Genomic DNA, 18,774 nt, shown 5'->3' on the forward strand with positions numbered 1-18,774 from the left:
CGTTAATAAAATGTCTTTCTTTGTATGTATTGCTGCTCCTTTCTGGACTACCTCTGTGAGACAAGCATGCTTTGTATATGTCAGAGTTTGTGTGGCTTCTGTGTAGAAGAGATGTTTCCTATTTCTGCTCTTGACCGGAGCCCTCCTGTACGCATTTATACGTGTAGGTGTATATCGGTTTGCCAGGAGAAGTTAAGTTATTGAAGTCCCTACCATAAATGTATTTATTTATGAAATACTATAGAGCAAGGGTTTCAATGTAATTTTTATTATATCAATTAGCCACCTCTGAAATGGGATGAAAGAAATTGGAACTCTTTATTTTCCTGAGCTTTTATGTTCCAGGGGATGCCAGTAACAGGGAGGGCAGTGTGAGGTGCCCCGGGAGTTGTGCGATGACAGGACACAGGTCCGAGCATGAGCTAAATGGTAGGTTCATTAAGCTTTGCTAGCCCAGAGCATACCTCTCCCTTGCAGAGATAGAACCGCCTCTTGAGGATAATCTCCCGTCAGAGAACACAGAAGACCTTAAAATGGAGGTTCCCACTCACTCAGCTCAGCCTGTGACTAGTGATGCAGATGCTTCTGAAGCATCAGAGAAGCTGAATACTGAGGAAGATCTAGATGCAGGTAAATAAACCGTGCTTATTTCTCTCTTCGAAGTAAGGATATATCATAAACAAGACCATCTAGGAGATTTGCTGTCACACTCAGGAAATCAAGGGATAAGTTGTACAGGTGTCTGCCAGTTAAAAAAAAAATTAAGTAAAAAATAAGAAAGAGGCTAGAGACCATACCTAACCTACAAACCAATGCTTGGCTATCACTAAGTTCTTTAATAATCTTAATCTAAAATGAAAAGGCCTTATGCTTTAAAATAGTAGTTTTCAACTGGACCCGAAGCATCAGCCTCACATAGGAATTTTAGAAATGCAAATTTTCCAGCCTCTGAATCAGAAACTCTGGGAGTAGGGCTCAACAATCTGTTTAACAAGCCCTTCAGAAAGTGCTGGTGCAAGTTGAAGTTGGAGGACCACTGCTCTAAAACTTTCTAATTCTGTGCTTTTCCCCACTCCCCTTCTAGTCTCCCCAAAGGTATATAATGTAGCTTGTTCCTTTTTTAATATTTGCTACCTGGACATATTAAGTAAAGCTTGTTTCAGAAGCAGTGAAGGGAATATTTATATCCTGGTATCTTTGTGCTGTAAGATAGGAAACAGTCCAGAACTTTGTGGTATGAGTAGTCCGGTATAGACTGACACTTGTCATGAGGACTTAATCGCAGTAAACTTAACCATGGTAACCACCTAACAGGAGAGCAATGCATTTCATTTGAATTGAGAAAGAAATACAACCCCAGTGATGGTAGCATCAGCTTTCTCATTTTTGTGTAGCTCGTTCTTATTTTCTCAGTAAATCAGAAGAACAGCTGATTGGTTATTTTGTCTAATATGTTGAAATGATGGTATGGTTTTTATTTTTTTGTGTTTTGTAAACACTGTGGTCTGTAAGTGTAGGTGTAATAACACCTAGGAACTCCTGCGAGGCTTGGCAACACTGGTCTAACTCCACCTCTAAAAGCCTTGGGGAAGTCCCAGCAGGGAGGTGAATTTAGTTCATTTGAAAAGGAAGGAGCGTATCAGAGGTTTCCCATTGCATTCATGTATAATACTTTCTACTTCTAAAGTCTTGTAACTCATAAAACTCAAAAAACAATGATTTACATGCTTATTGAAGATGAGTCATGTCCCTTGTTACTCTTTTGCTCAAAAACCTTCAGAATTAGGAAAAATTCTGCTTACAAGTTGTGAACAAAGTTTTGCCATGTCGTTTAAAAATGACCACAAAATGACATGAACTACCTTCTCAGGCTAGTCTTCCCAGTGTGCCTCCATGCATTTCAGATGCTGTCCATGTTGGACTCCTTGCCATTCACAAAACGTGCCGAAGACTCAAGGGATTCATTACTGAGATCCTCCCCTAGCCCTCATAAAGAAACCCTTCAAGGTTTAGCTAGGATTCGTCTTCTTTCACAGAAACTTCAGGTCAGGGCTCTCTGCACTGCAAACAGTTCCCTTTAGCCTCCCTTGGCTTTTGCCATACTCCCCTTCATGTGGCTGTCATCCAGCTATTCAGTAAACAATCATTAAGTGCCCGTCAGAGGTCAGCCACCATGCCAAGCATTGGTGCATCCCACCTGCAGGTGCAAACTCATTCTTCTTCATATTGTTTTCCTGAAGGTTATGATACAGTGCTTCACCAGCACTAAATAAATATTTATTAAATGTGATATAAGTATATGGAGAAAGCAAAAATTTATGTTTTTCTCTGTTCCCATGAGTAAATATTGTTGATCTAGTAGTTGCATTGCCAGAAATGATGGAGTGAGTCGGTGGTGGTGGCAGGGAACTAGAAATATGTTCATTTTACAATTGAAGGGTACGATGGCTCCAGTTGGGGTTTGGAATATTTCCTCCATATAAATTGTCTTTGGGAGAATCATGCATTCCAAGTTCAGTGACTAATATTTCTTGGGCCCCTAATAATTAAAGGGAAGAGAAACAGTTTTTATTTTAAAACAGAAAATAATGCATCAGTTTTTTTCCCTCAATTTTAGAGAAAATTACAACAGAAGGCACTCCTGTTGATGCAAAAAAGCAAACAGAAACAAATGCTGAAGAGCCAACAAGTATTACACCTTTGGAAAATGCAGTTCACTTAATATATTCATTGATGTTTTATTTAAGTAAGATGGTAAGTTTGGTACGTACACCTTATTTAGATAGGAAGTTGATTGATAGAGTTTTAAAGTTGATTTTGAACATGGGTTGAAAAACTTAGAATGTCTTTATGAAAATTTCTCCTGATCCTTTGATGATAGCCTTAGAACAAACCACAGGTGTGTGGTTTTTATGGGTTCATAGTTCAGTTCAATGCACACTGGAGAAGAAGGACATGCTGTGGGCCAGGGGTAGCCACATACACCCCTGTTAACGTGGTTTTTCCTCTTAGTCTAGCAGGAATGTAAAGACATTCACTTGCAACCTAATGCAATACAGGCAGAAGTATCAGTGTTTACCAATGGATAGAAGAAGTTATTGGGTCATTGTGGTGGTGGGGGGAGATGATGAGGGAAGTTCAGGAGAAGTTAGTTGAGATACCTTTTGAGCAGAGAGTTAAATAGACGTGGAGCTTGTTGAATAGAAGGGCTGTGGCGTGAGGTTACTGTCAGAAGAAACAGCATGTGCAGAGAAATGGAGACATGAAATAAAGATTATTTGGGGAGGCTAGGGAAGCATGAGGAATTGGTGCTGTTGAAGTGTAGAACTACAAGTGGGTGGTCTGTTGGAGGGAGGCAGGGGTAAATCATAAAGGACGTTGATGTCACAATAAGTGGTATTAGACTGTAAGGGATAGGGGTCCTCTGAAGATAGTAGACAAATTAAGATTTCTTAGGGCGGGCCACGGTGGCTCAGCAGGCAAGAATGCTTGCCTGGAATGCCAGAGGACCCAGGTTCGATTGCCGGTGCCTGCCCATGTATAAAAAAAAAAAAAGGATTTCTTAGACAGTCACTTGTAGTAGAATATTTATTCAGATTTATCTTTCTAAATGGCTGAGATCCAAATGAGACATTTATTCTGTCTGGATATTTGTCTAGTCTTTTTAAGACTTAGCTTCTAAAAAGGTATATATTGAAATTAGATACTTTTCTTGGTAATTTATAGGAATGGGCAAGCTTTCGGAAGTTGGAGGTCAAGTTGCTCTTGGGGCTAGAGGGAAAGAACCCTCCCCAACAAAAATATGTTCCCTTTAGGTTTTATTAATTCAAGACTTGTGTGGGAAAGAGTTTCCTGTTCTGTTAAATGTATAGATTTTAGAGCCAAGAAGATCTGCTTACAAATCCCAATAAATCCTTTATTTAGACACTTGGGAAACTTACTAAACTTTGAATCTCAGCTTCCTCGCCTGAAAAATGTAGATATTACCACTCTGGTGGTAACAATTGAAAGAGCTGATGTAGGTAAAGTGTTAAGTGTGGTGCCCGGCATTTTGTAACCTCTCATTTCCCGTCTTCTCATTTGGATGGTCAGAGGACAGTGATTCTTCTGGGGTCTCCCAGCCCTATGTTAACTCTGGGAATTTTTCAGCTTATAGCTTCCTGTTGGTTGTTTTTCTCCAGCAATAGTTCTTTGCCCACCCTCAAGAAATCTTACCTTACCTCGGGATTGCTTAAAATTCAGTCTGAGATTCAAGAGGACCCCTTAACAGATTTCTGGAACTCTTTTTTTTTTTGCAGCTCCCATCTTTCTGGTATCCTTCCCTGCATATTTCAGGCATCTCAGTCCTTCCAAACTGATTTTCCCCACCCTTGTCTCCGGACATCTAGAAAGTGCTTCCTGGTAGGAAGCTGGGTGATTGTGGGCTCACCTCATTTGTTTCCCTTCTCTCGGGTCACAACTGTAGAGCTGCCTGTTTGTTCTTTATCTTTAAAACACATTTTTCCCATATATTTTGTCCAGTTTTCTAGTTTACAGTAGGAGGGCAAGTCTCATGCCACTTACTCTGTCTCTAGAGTTCTCTTTATTTATTTATGTTTAAATTGACATGCACTCATTGAAGAAACAGGTTTGTTTGACTTCTAGGACATGGCTTGGACTTTACTAACTATTCCCCCATAGTATAGATTAACATGTTTCCCTAGTTCTTTATATTTCCTGGGAATTGATATTTAGGTTGGTAGTCAGATTCAAGTACAATTTTGATTGTCAAGAATGCTTGATGGGGGGGTATGGTGTATGGTATGTATGAATTTTTTTCTGTTTTCTTTTTATTTCTTTTTCTGAATTGATACAAATGTTCTAAGATATGATCATGATGATGAATATACAACTATGTGATGATATTGTGAATTACTGATTATATATGTAGGATGGAATGATCATATGGTAAGAATGTGTTTGTTATGTCTAAAAAATTTTTTTTAATTAATTTAAAAAAATGGCAGTGTGAGGAAATCAGCATGCAAATGTGAGATGAGACACATTTTAGCCTAAATGACCTGGTTTCATTAACAAATAAATGGTGTGAAAAAACAAAAAGAATACTTGATAGGTGATGTGGGGTTTTCCATCAGGCATTTCACATCTTGATGTTCTTCTTTTGGCAATGTTACTAATCATTGGGAACACTGCCTGGATCTGCTTATACATTACAGTTTGCAAAATGATCATAATCTGATTATACTGTTCCTTCTTCATTTAAAGAATGGAATATTTCTACAAAGAGAGACCTATAATCAACTATTCTTTTCCCTGAGATTCAGTTTGTATAGCTAAGACAGGGTAAACCTTTATTTAAAGTTTTCAAAATAACAAATTGTTTTCCTGACATTATCCAAAGATGGCCAAAGGGTTTTTGTTTTGTTTTGTTTTCTAACTCCTTTCTGAGCATCATTATGATTGCATGACTTAAAAAATATTTGTTGTGTTTCAACCCCCTGTAGTTATTCTTCATCTTGATCTTCAATTTCTCTCATTTTTAGCTAGTGGCAACTTCCTTGTTTTGGCTCCTGGGCCCAAGTGGTCACTAGGATACCACCTGTGGTCATTGATACCTTCCTTTCTAGCATGACAAGATGTTCCAAGCTTATTTGTATGTCTCCTGCCCACATCTTGAAGGAGCCATTTTTCTAAGGAGCCCTTTTTCTTTTTAATGGGAAATGGTATTTTAGAGACTGCATTATAGTATTAAGATTGCTTATGGTTTCAGAAATGGATAGCACGATACTACCTGATTGTAGCACAGTAATGTATGTACACTGAATGAAGCCGAATGTGAGAATGACAGGGAGAAGGGCTGGGGGCACATGAAACCAGAAGGAAAGATAGATGATAAAGAATGAAATATATAATCTAGGAATGCCTAGAGTGTTCAATGATAGTAACTAAATGTACAAATTAAAAAATAGTTTTGCATGAGTGAGAACAAACAAAAAAAGATTGCTTATTGCTTCCACACCCAGTCAAGATAGATTTATAGGTGAACCAGATGTACACTCCCAACTGAAATAATAAAAACAAAAGGAGACAAAATAAATGAAAAAGCAGTTTTCAAGACACTGGAAATAAGGCAACAAAGGATAGTAATTCCTGAGAGATGGGGAACAAATACAGAGAGCTCTACAATTGCCGCAGATGACTGCCTCGAGAGATTACTGCAGAAAAAAGAGAACCCCAGTGGAGTCCAGTGGACATCCTGAGTTGAAGTGAGGGAGCTGAGGGTCCAGAAAGACCAAGGTGGCTAGAGTTCACCAGAGGAGAGAGAATTATGGATAGAGAACTCTGGCAATCTGCAAAAGGCCCCTTTCAAATGTTCAGAATACTGGTCAGCACACGAATGTGACAACTGCTTAAGGCCAGAGAAACCATCTAAGTGATTAGAGGAAACAATTTCTGATAAAGGGCCAGAAAACCTTTTAATTCTAGCACAGTCAGGTAGATGACTCGGAAAGGTCTTGCCTCAAACTAAATGCTGCTTTGGTCTTTCTGACAAATCTTAAAATGAAGAGCTCCAAAAATCAAGCTGTTTCCAAATAACTGCATCCCAGAACAAAGCTCAAAAGTACTTATTCACAATGCCTTGTATCTAATCAAAGATTACCAGGTGTGCAAAGAAGCAGGAAAGTATGACCTAAGATGGGAAAAATCAGCCAATTGAAACCAACGAAGAACTGACAGAGATGTTCGAAGTAGAGACATGGAAGATATTTTAAAAAGTCCCAGATCAAACTTCTGGAGATGAAAACTACAATACTTGAAATGATAAATACCATGGATAGGATAACTCCAGATTGGACATTGTAGACAGAAAGATTAGTGAACTTGAAAATGGAACAATAGAAGGTTTCCAAAATGAAAACATAGAGGGAAAAAAAACTCAAGAAAAATGAACAGAGTATGAGTAAACTGTGGACCACTTTGAAGAAGCCTAATATAAGTGCAGTTGGAATCACTGGAGGAGAAGAAAGAATGGTTGTTCAGAGAAATAATTGAAGAAATAAAGGCTAAAAATTTCCCAAATTTGATGAAAACTAACCTTTAGATCCAAGAAGGTCAGTGAAGCCCAAGCATAAGAAGCATGAAGAAAACTACACCAAGGTATATGGTATAATTAAATTGCCTGAAACAAGTGATAAAGAACAATCTTAAAATCTGTCAGGGGGCAAAAAAGACATTTTATGTAGAGAAGAACTAAGATAAGGATGACATTAGATTTCTTGTTGGAAACAAGACATGGGTGAATACAGCTGAGTGATATCTTTAATATCCTTGAAAAACAATGTTGTCAGCCTACAATATCATGCCCAGAGACATATCTTTCAAAAACAGTGGTGAAAAGAAAATCTTTCCCAACATAAAAGAACTAAAAGAATGCATCACCAGCACACCTGCACCATAATAAACATTAAAGGACGTCCTTCAGGTACAAGGAAAATGTCAACAGATGGAAGTAATGGAGCTACACAAAGAAGTGAAGAATGCCAGAAATGGTAACTACATGGGTAAATATATTCTCTGTTTTCTTATTATTTAAATATACTATTTAAAGTATGTTTTCTGTTTTTTAATTATTTAAATATCTTTAAAGGTTGACTGACTTTTTTTTATTATTTTTTGCGTGGGCACTGGGAATTGAACTTGGGTCTCCAGCATGGCAGTTAAGAACTCTGCCTGCTGATCCACCATGGCCTGCCCAAAGTTGATTGACTTTTAAAGAAAAACATCTATGGTAGGGTTAGAACACATACAAGAGAAAATGTATTATAACAACATAAAAGCTAGGAGAGAGAAACAGTAGTAACTGTTACAAAGTTCTTATTACATACATGAAGTATAAAATAACACTTAGGTAGACCATGATAAGTTAAAGTTATATCCTTTAATACCCAAAAGAATTGAAACCAGGGACTCAAACAGATATTTGCACTCCAGTGATCATAGCAGCATTATTTGCAATTACCGAAAGATGGAAGCAATCCAAGTGAGCATCAGTTGATGAATGGATAAACAAAATGTGGTATGTACATACAGTGGAGTATTATTCAGCCTAATGCATGTGACACTTCTGATACAGGCAACAGCATGAATGAACCTTGATGATATTATGTTGGGTCAAATAAGCCAAACACGAAAGGACCAATATTGTATTATCTCACTGATAGGAAATAATTGGACTAAGCAACTTTATAGAGTCAGACATTAGAATCCAGGGTAGGAAAAGATGGGGTGGGAGGAGGTAATGGGGAGTTAATGCCTCATTGGTACATAATTTCTGTGGGGATTAATTTTCTTGTGTTGAACCACCCTTGCATTCCTGTATAAACCCCACTTGGTTGTGGTATATAATTCTTTTAATGTTTGTTGGATTCGGTTTGCTCATATTTTGATGAGAATTTTTACATCTGTTTTCATTAAGGAGATTGGCCTGTAGTTTTCCTTTCTTATCGCATCCTTACCTGGTTTTGGTGTTAAAATGATATTAGTTTCATAAAATAAGTTAGGTTGAGTTCCTTTATCCTCAATTGTTTGGAAAAGTTTGAGCAGGATTGATGTTAGTTCTTTTTGGAATGTTAGATAAAATTCCCCTATGAAGCTGTCTGGCCGTGGGCCTTTTCTTTCTTTTAAACCTTTTTTTTAAATTAATTTTTAAATTAAAAAATATATATAACAACAAACAAATACAAACATTCTTCTGATCGTTCCGTTATACATATATAATCAGTAATTCACAATAATCATCACATAGTTGCATATTCATCATCATGATCAGTTCTTAGAATATTTGCATCAATTCAGAAAAAGAAATAAAAGGACAACGGAAAAAAATTCATACATACCATACCGCTTACCCTTCCCTTTCATTGATCACTAGCATTTCAATCTAAATTTATTTTAACATTTGTTCCCCCTATTATTTATTTTTATTCCATTTGTTTTACTTGTTGGTTGATAAAGTAGATAAAAGGAGCATCAGCCACAAGGTTTTCACAATCACGCAGGCATATTGTGAAAGCTCTATTATTATAATGCAGTCATCTTCAAGAAACATGGCTACTGGAATACAGCTCTACATTTTTAGGCAGATCCCTCCAGCCTCTCCGTTACATCTTAACTAACAAGGTGATACCTATTTAATGCGTAAGAATAACCTCCATGATAACCTCTCGACTCTGTTTGGAATCTCTCAGCCATTGACAACTTTATTTTGACTCATTTCACTCTTCCCCCTTTTGGTCGAGAAGGTTTTCTCAATCCCTTGATGCTGAGTCCCAGCTCATTCTAGGATTTCTGTCCCACATTTCCAGGAAGGTCCACACCCCTGGGGAGTCATGTCCCACATAGAGAGGGGGAGGGCAGTGAGTTTGCTTGTTCTGTTGGCTGGAGAGAGAGGCCATGTTTGAGCAACAAAAGAGGTTCTCTTGGAGGTGACTCTTAGGCCTAATTTTAAGTAGGCTTGACCTATCCTTTGTGGGGTTAAGTTTCATATGAACAAACCCCAAGACTGGGGGCTCAGCCTATTGCTTTGGTCATCCCCATTGCTTGTGAGAATAGCAAGAATTCAGTTTGGGGAAGTTGAATTTTCCCCCTTTCTCACCATTCCCCAAAGGGGACTTTGCAAATACTTTTTTATTCACTGTTTAAATCACTCTGGGATTTATTAGGACATCACTGTGAACAAACCAACAAAATCTCATGTCCTACTCAAGGTTCCATGTACTTTTGGTGTTCAATTAAGCTGTCTACATAAGTTATATTAGGAAATGCACTAGTCAAAATATAAATTTTGTACCAAATAACCATTATTTGCTTTAGTCTCATACTTAAGGTAAAATTTTAAAATATGAATTACTGTCTATTTTCAACACCCTGCAGTAATGACATTCCTTTGTTCTTCCTCATGCAAAAACATTTTTAAAATTTGTACATTTAGTCACTATCATTATCACCCTTGGCATTCCTAGATTATACTACCTCAGTCTTTATCGTCTATCTTTCTTTCTGATTTCATCTATGTCTCCAGCCCTCCTCCCTCTATCATTCTCACATTCACTTTTGTTCTAGTTTGCTAGCTGCCGGAATGCAATATACCAGAAACTGAATGGCTTTTAAAAGGGGGAATTTAATAAGTTTCTAGTTTACAGTTCTAAGGCCGAGAAAATGTCCCAATTAAAACAAGTCTATAGAAATGTCCAATCACAGGCATCCAGGGAAAGATACCTTGGTTCAAGAAGGCCGATGAAGTTCAGGGTTTCTCTGTCAAGTGAGAAGGCACATGGCGAACATAGTCAGGGCTTCTCTCTCAGCTGGAAGGGCACATGGCGAATATGACGTCATCTGCTAGCTTTCTCTCCTGGCTTCCAGTTTCATGAAGCTCCCCGGGAAGCATTTCCCTTCTTCATCTCCAAAGGTCACTGCCTGGTGGACTTCGGCTTCTCGTGGTTATGTCGTTCTGCGCTGCTCTCTCTTTGAATCTCTCATTCTCCAAAATATTTCCTCTTTTATAGGACTCCAGTAAACCAATCAAGACCCACCCAAATGGGTGGAAACATGTCATCCCTTAATCCAGTTTAACAACCACTCTTGACTAAATCACATCATCCAGGGAGATGATATGATTACAGTTTCAAACATACAGTATTGAATAGGGATTATTCTACCTTTGTGAAATGGGATTTATATTAAAACATGGCTTTTCTTAGGGGGCATACTTCCTTTCAAACCAGCACAACTTTCATTCAGTATTTTAATATAATTGTATTACGGTTAGGTAGTATTGTGCTGTCCATTTCTGAGTTTTTCCATTCAGTCCTGTTGCACAATCTGTATCCTTCAGCTCCAGTTACCCAGTATCTTACCCTATTTTTATCTCCTGATGGTTTCTGTTACCAATGACATTCTCCAAGTTTATTTACTAATGTCGATTCATATCAGTGAGACATACAGTATTTGTCCTTTTGTTTCTGGCTAATCTCACTCAGCATAATGTCCTTAAGGTCCATCCATGTTGTTACATACTTCATAACTTTATTCTTACTTACAACTACTTAATATTCCATCGTATGTATATGCCACAGTTTGTTTAGCCACTTCTCTGTTCATGGACATTTTGACTGTTTCCATCTCTTCGCAATTGTAAATAATGCTACTATAAACATTGGTGTGCAAATGTCCGTTTGTGTCGTTGCCCTCATGTCCTCTGAGTAGACACTTAACAATGATATTACCAGTCATTTGGCAATTCTATATTTAGCTTCCTGAGGACCTGCCAAACTGCCATCCACAGCGGTTGTACCATTTGACATTCCCACCAACAGTGGATAAGTGTGCCTCTTTCTCCATATCCTCTCCAGCACTTGTTGTTTTCTGTTTTATTGATAATGGCCATTCTGGTGGGTGTGAGATGATATTTCATTGTGGTTTTGATTTGCATTTCCCTAAAAGCCAGGGAAGTTGAGCATCTTTTCATCTGCCTTTTGGCCATTTGTATTTCCTCTTCTGAGAAGTGTCTGTTCAACTCTTTTGCCTATTTTGTAATTGGTTTGTCTGTCTTTTTGTTGTTGAGTTGAACAATCTCTTTATATATCCTGGATACTAGACCTTTATCTTATATATTGTTTCCAAATATTCTCTCCCATTGTGTAGGCTGTCTTTTTACTTTCTTGACAAAGTTCTTTGATGCACAAAAGTGTTTACTTTTCAGGAGTTCCCATTTCTTTCTTTCTTTCTTCAGTGCTCGTGCTTTGGGTAGAAGGTCTAGCAAACTGCCTCCTAGTATAAGATTTATAAGATATTTCCCTACATTTTCTTCTAACAGTTTTATGGCCTTATATGTAATGTTTAGGTCTTTGATCCATTTTGAGTTAATTTTTGTACAGAGTGTGAGATATGGATCCTCTTTCATTCTTTTGCATATGGATATCCAATTCTCTAGGCACCATTTATTGAAGAAACTGTTCTGTCTCAGGAGAGTTGGCTTGACTGCCTTAACAAAGATCAGTTGTCCATATATGAGAGGATCTGTATCTGAATACTCTATTCTATTCCATTTGTCAGTATATCTATCTTTATGCCAGTACCATGCTGTTTTGACCATTGTAGCTTCATGATATGCCTTAAAGTCGGGTAGTGTGAGACCTCTGACTTCATTTTTTTTTTCCTCAGGACATTTTTAGCTATTTGGGGCACCCTCCCCTTCCAGATGAATTTACTTATTGGTTTTTCTATTTCTGAAAAGTAAGTTGTTGGGATTTTGATTGGTATTGCATTGAATCTGTAAATCCATTTTGGTAGAATTGACATTTCAACTATATTTAGTCTTCCAATCCATGAACACGGTATGCCCTTCCATCTGTTTAGGTCTTCTGTGATTTCTTTTAACAATTTCTTGTAGTTTTCTTTGTATAGGTCTTTTGTCTCTTTAGTTAAATTGATTCCTAAATATTTTATTCTTTTGGTTGCAATTGTAAATGGAATTCATTTCTTGATTTCCCCCTCAGATTGTTCATTACTAGTGTACAGAAACATTACAGATTTGGGGGTACTGATCTTGTAACCTGCCATTTTGCTCTACTCGTTTATTAGCTCTAGTAGTTTTGCTGTGGATTTTTTGGGGTTTTTGACATATAGTATCATATCATTTACAAACAGAGTTTTGCTTCTTTCTTTCCAATTTTGATGCCTTGTATTTCTTTTTCTTGTCTAATTGCTCTGGCTAGAACTTCCAACACAATGTTGAATAATAGTGGACATCCTTGTCCTGTTCCTGATATTAGGGGGAAGGTTTTCACTTTTTCCCCATTGAGGATGATATTAGCTGTGGGTTTTTTGTATATTCCCTTTATCATTTTAAGGAAGTTCCCTTGTATTCCTATCCTTTGAAGTGTTTTCAACAGGAAAGGATGTTGAATTTTGTCAAATGCCTTTTCTGCATCAATCAAGATGATTATGTGTTTTTCTGCTTTGGTTGTTGATATGGTGTATTCCATTAATTGATTTTCTTATGTTGAACCATCCTTCTATACCTGGGATGAATTCTACTTGGTCATGGTGTGTAATTCTTTTAATGTGCTGCTGGGTTTGATTTGCTAGAATTTTGTTGAGGATTTTTGCATCTATATTCATTGGAGGGATTGGTCTGTAGTTTCTTGTAATTGCTTTGTCTGGCTTTGGTATGAGGGTGATGTTGGCTTTTTAAAATGAGTTAGATTGCTTTCCCTTCCCTCCTTTTCAATTTTTTTTTGAAGAGTTTGAACTGGATTGGTACTAGTTCTTTCTGAAGTGTTTGGTAGAATTCACATGTGAAGCCATCTGGTTCTGGACTTTTCTTTTTGGGGAGCTTCTTAATGACTGATGCAATTTCTTTACTTGTGATTGGATTGTTGAGGTCGTCTATTTCTTCTCGAGTCAATGATGGTTGTTCATGCCTTTCTAGAAAGTTGTCCATTTCATCTACATTGTTCAGTTTATTAGTATAAAGTTGTTCGTAGTATCCTGTCATTATTTCCTTTATTTCTGTGGGGTCAGTGGTTATGTCTCCTCTTCCATTTCTGATTTTATTTATTTGCATCCCCTCAGTTCTTCTATTTGTCAACCTCACTAAGGGTCCTTCAATCATATTGATTTTCTCATAGAACCAACTTCTGGTTTTGTTGATTTTCTCAATTGTTTTCATGTTCTCAATTTCATTTATTTCTGCTCTAATCTTCATTATTTCTTTCCTTTTGCTTGCTTTGGAGTTAGTTTGCTGTTCTCTCTCTACTTCTTTCAAGTGGACAGTTAATTCCTTGATTTTCGCCCTTGTTTTTGATGTAGGCATTTAGGGCAATAAATTTCCCTCTTAGCACTACCTTTGCTGCATCCCATAAATTTTGATATATACATTGTGTTTTCATTTTCCATTTGCCTTGAGATATTTCCTGATATCTCTTGTCATTTCTTCCTTGACCCACTGGTTGTTTAAGAGTGTGTTGTTGAGCCTCCACATATTTGTTAATTTTTGTGGCACTCTGCCTATTATTGATTTCCAGCTTCATTCCTTTATGATCTGAGAAAGTGTTTTGTATGATTTCAGTCTTTTTAAATTTGTTGATACTGCTTTGTGACCCAGCATATGGTCTATCCTTGAGAATGATCCATAAGCACTTGAGAAAAAGGTGTATCCTGCTGTTGTGGGGTATAATGTTCTATAAATGTCTATTAAGTCTAGCTCATTTATTGTATCATTCAAATTCTCCGTTTCTTTATTGATCCTCTTCTAGATATTCTGTCCATTGATGAGAGTGTGTAAGTGAAGTCTTCAGCTGTTATGGAAGAAATTTTTAGTGCTTTCAGTATTTGCCTCATGTATTTTCGAGCATTCTGACTCGATGCATAAATATTTATGACTGTTATGTCTTCTTGTTGAATTGTTCCTTTTATTAATACATAGTATCCTTCCTTGTCTCTTCTGTTTTACATTTGAAGTTTAATTTGTTGGATATTAGTATAGCTACTCTTGCTCTTTTCTGATTGTTATTTGCATGAAATGTCTTTCCCCAACCTTTTGCTTTCAACCTATGTTTATCCTTTAGTCTAAGATGTGTTTCCTGTAGAGAGCATATAGATGGGTCCTGTTTTTTAATCTATCCTGCCAGTCTATGTCTTTTGATTGGGGAGTTTAATCCATTGACATTTAGTGTTATTATATATGGCTAGTACTTTCTTCAACCATTTTGCCTTTTGGATTAATGTCACATCTAATTTTTCTTCTTTTTACCTTTACTGATAGTCTTCATTTCTACACTTTTCTCCACACCACTCTCTCCTGTCTTTTTGTATCTGCGTCTAGTGCTCCCTTTAGTATTTCTTGCAGAGCCAGTCTCTTGGTCACAAATTCTCTCAGTGATTTTTTTTATCTGAAAGTGTTTTAATTTCACCCTCATTTTTGAAGGACAGTTTTGTTGGATATAGAATTCTTGGTTGGCAGTTTTTCTCTTTTATTAATGTGAATATATTACCCACTGTCTTCTTGCCGTCACGGTTTCTGCTGAGAAATCTATACATAGTGTTTTTGGGCTTCCCTTGTATGTGATGCATTGCTTTTCTCTTGCTGCTTTCAGAATTCTCTCTTTCTCTTTGACATCTGACATTCTGATTAGTGAGTGTCTTGGAGTACGTATATTTGGATCTATTCTGTTTGGGGTACACTACACTTCTTGGATCTGTAATTTTAAGTCCTTCAGAGGAGTTGGAAAATTTTGAGTGATAATTTCCTCCATTAGTTTTTTCCTCCTTTTCCCTTTTCTTCTCCTTCTGGGACACCCACAATACATATATTCATGTGCTTCATGTTGTCATTCAATTCCCTGAGTCCCTTCTTATATTTTTCCTTTCTTTTCCCTATATTTCCTTTTGCATGTTGGATTTTAGATGTTTTAAGTCCTCCTGTTTACTAATCCTATCTTCTGCCTCTTGAAATCTGACATTGTAGGTTTCCATTATTTTTTCTATCTCTTCTACTGTGCCTTTCATTCCCTAAAGTTCTGAGATTTGTTTTTTCAGATTTTTTATTTCTTCTTTTTGTTCATTCCTTGCCTTGTTTATATCCTCCCTTAATTCATGGATTTGATTTTTGATGAGATTTTCCATGTCTGTTCAAAGATTCTGAATTAATTGTTTCAGCTCCTGTATCTCATTTGAATTGCTGGTTTGTTCCTTTGACTGGGCCATATCTTCAACTTTCCTAGTGTGATTTGTTGTTTTTTGCTGGCGTCTGGGCATTTAATTACCTTAATTAGTTTATTTGGAGATTGTTTTTACTTCTTTTAACTAGGATTTTCTTGCTGGATGGCTCTGTTATCTATCTGTTTTTTGACATTCAGCTGAGCTTATTCTGGACCACTACCTTAGGTTTTCTTTTACAGAGCAGAATTTTTCAGTTCTTGTTTTCTCGTTACTTGCTCAGCCTGTATGGTGCCTTCCCTTCCACCCCCCCACCCCTCTTAGGAGGGTCTACTTAGGTATTATACACCCCAGCCAGATGTTCCCAGACCAGACTGGCCCCCTCTCAGGAGGAAAAAGTCACCTGCATCACTTTTCCCTGAGGGTGAGACCCAGCAGGTTGAAATACTTTCCTATGAAGCCTCTGGACTCTGCGTTTTTCCTATCCTGCCCAGTATGTGGCGCTTGTCTGCCTGCGGGTCCCACCAGTATAAGGTGATGCAGTACATTTAACTTCAGCAGACTCTCCCTGCTGGGGGTGTAGTGGAGACAGAGGAGAGGTTGTAGGATGGCTTTAATCACTTCAATTTTCCAAACCCTTGGTTCTGAATTCCTTGAGGGAGGGAATCTAACAGAGCTTGGCCCCCTCTTCTCCTGGGGAAGGCATGGCTCCAGACAAGCTCTCAAAGAAGCTTATTTCTGTGTATGCATGGGGCAGTTGCAGCCTGAGAAGCCCTGCTGCTCTATCCAAAGGAAGTCAAGCCTTTGTAGAAACACAGCCACAAAATATAAAGAGAAAAATCCTTCTCACAGCAAGACCCCTGTCATGGTCAGGTTCATGTGTCAACTTGGTGAAGTGGTGGTACTGTTTGTCTGGTTGGGCAAGTGCTGGCCTGTCTTTTGCAATGAGGACATTTCATAGAATTCAATCATGATCACGTCTGTTGCATCCAGAGCTGATTCCATTTGTAATCAACCTAGGGTAGTGTCTTCTGCAATGATGATGCTCAGTCTAATCACTGGAAGTCTTTTAAGGAGGATTCAGAAGAGACAGGCTCTCTTCCTGCTTCAACTGGTGAGTTGTCCAGACCCTCCATCAGAATCGTCGGCTTCACAGCCTGCCCTGCGGAGTTTGGACTCTGCATTCCCACGGTCACATGAGACACTTTTATGAATTTTATGCTTGTGAGTGTTCCCTGTTGATTCTGTTTCTCTAGAGAACCCTAGCTAATACATCTTGGTACCAGGAGTGGTTCTTAAGAAACAGAATCTTAAACATGGGTTTTTATGAATGGTTTTCAACTCTGACTGGACTCAAAGGCATTAAGGACTCTGATTCCCATAATCAGAATGACACTCCCAATCCATGGAGTGAGTTGGCAAAAGAGATAGTCAAAATACCACCATTTGATTCTCCTAATGCTTCGCTTGTACAAACCCAGGCTCTAGAGGATAATGTTTGACACCTTTACAGAGTTTTGCAGAAATAAGAGGTATAGAGATGTTGGCTGGTTGTTGTTAGATACACTGGATACATTAAGGAGTGAAAGGGATGGGCTTAAGGCTCCAAACGAGAAGCTTAAGCGCCATCTAACAGATGTAGAAGTTTCTATGAGTATCCTGAAGGAAAATCTTATTTCCTGTAGCCGTAGACTTGAGATCTCTGAAAATCAGACTCAGAATCTTATTGTTAGAGTAGCAACTTTACAACATAAACTGGAATCTCAATCTTGCATGGTGTCTGCTGTTAAAGTGAGGGCATTGATTGGAAGGGAGTGTGACCCTGAAAAACGGGATGGTGACATAGATTGATAATGATGTCAGGGGTGAGGTTGAAATCCTAGGTCCTGCTGAGTCTTCTCTAGATAAACCCAACCTGTATTAGTCTCCTCTGAGGACATAACCACCACACCTCCAGCCTGCATTGAAGAGTTGGCCACCCAATCTCCTCCTTAAGGGATTAGCCCTCGAGTGATTAAACCTGTTTCACCAGATGAAACAGCAAATGAATGCCCTTCAGGAAAAGGCTTGAAAGGTATTTCTAATTCTTTTCACCCCCACCACCCCTCATTTCTTCCAGACCTATAACTAAAGTCCCAAGAGGCCTCTAAAGATGAGGTACAAAGTATCATCACACATGAGGAGGTACATTATACTCCAAAAGAACTGTGTGAATTTTCCAATTTACATAGACATAAATGAGGGGAATATGTGTAGCAATGGATTTTAAGGGCCCACTAAGCAGAGATTCTGCATTCAATGTTATAGTTCGAGGGGTTAGAAAAGGTATTAACAGTTTGTTTGGATGGTTGGTTGAATCATGGATCAAAAGGTGGCTGACATTAGCTGGGGTTGAAATGCCAGAACTGCCCTGGTATGATGTAGATGAGGGGATCCAGAGGCTTAGGGGGAGTGGATTTATCATGCAAACCCTGCTCTCACACCCCAGGAATGTCCAAAGGACGCACCTTTTACCAGAACAGTGACCACTGCTTACTGATTTAAAAGACTGTTAACAAACTAAGAATACAGTGGAATTTAAAATAGCCTGTATGAAAAACTTGCAACTAATGTCATATTTAATGGTGAAAGACTGAGTGCCTTCCCCCAAGAACAGAAGCAGTACAAGCAGGTTTCTTGCTCCACATCTATTCAGTGTTGGACTGAAGTGCAGTAAGACAATAGCCAGTGTACTAAGGCAAGAAGAGAAATCAGATGCGTTCAAATTGGAAAGGAAGAAAATTCTCTTTATTTGCATACAACACGAATATCTATGCATAAAATCTGATGAAATTACAAAAAAGTTAAAAGAACTTATGTTTATAAGATTGCCAAATAAAGATTAAACATCGAAAAGCAATTTTATTCCTTTATGCTAGCAATCAACAATCAGAAATGGAAACCGAAAAAACTTTCCATGTATAATATCATCAAAAATATGAAATACTTATGGACAACCTGGCAAAAAATATTCAAGGCTTATACATTAAAAACTATAAAATGTTACTGACTGAA

General features: G+C 37.9%; 1 protein-coding gene across 2 annotated transcripts in view; it reads left to right on the forward strand.

Moving 5' to 3' along the window:
- The window catches only part of MIA3 (MIA SH3 domain ER export factor 3), a 57,774-nt gene that overhangs the window by 14,902 nt on the left and 24,098 nt on the right, over nucleotides 1–18,774 (forward strand). For both annotated transcript variants that reach the window (XM_077157927.1, XM_077157928.1), the window contains exons 5-6: nucleotides 478–630; nucleotides 2,618–2,754. In XM_077157927.1, coding sequence (XP_077014042.1) covers nucleotides 478–630; nucleotides 2,618–2,754 — 290 coding nt within the window. The remainder of the gene's footprint in view (nucleotides 1–477; nucleotides 631–2,617; nucleotides 2,755–18,774) is intronic.

This window comes from Tamandua tetradactyla, chromosome 4, assembly GCF_023851605.1.
Source record: "Tamandua tetradactyla isolate mTamTet1 chromosome 4, mTamTet1.pri, whole genome shotgun sequence".
In the NCBI taxonomy this organism is placed as follows: domain Eukaryota; kingdom Metazoa; phylum Chordata; class Mammalia; order Pilosa; family Myrmecophagidae; genus Tamandua; species Tamandua tetradactyla.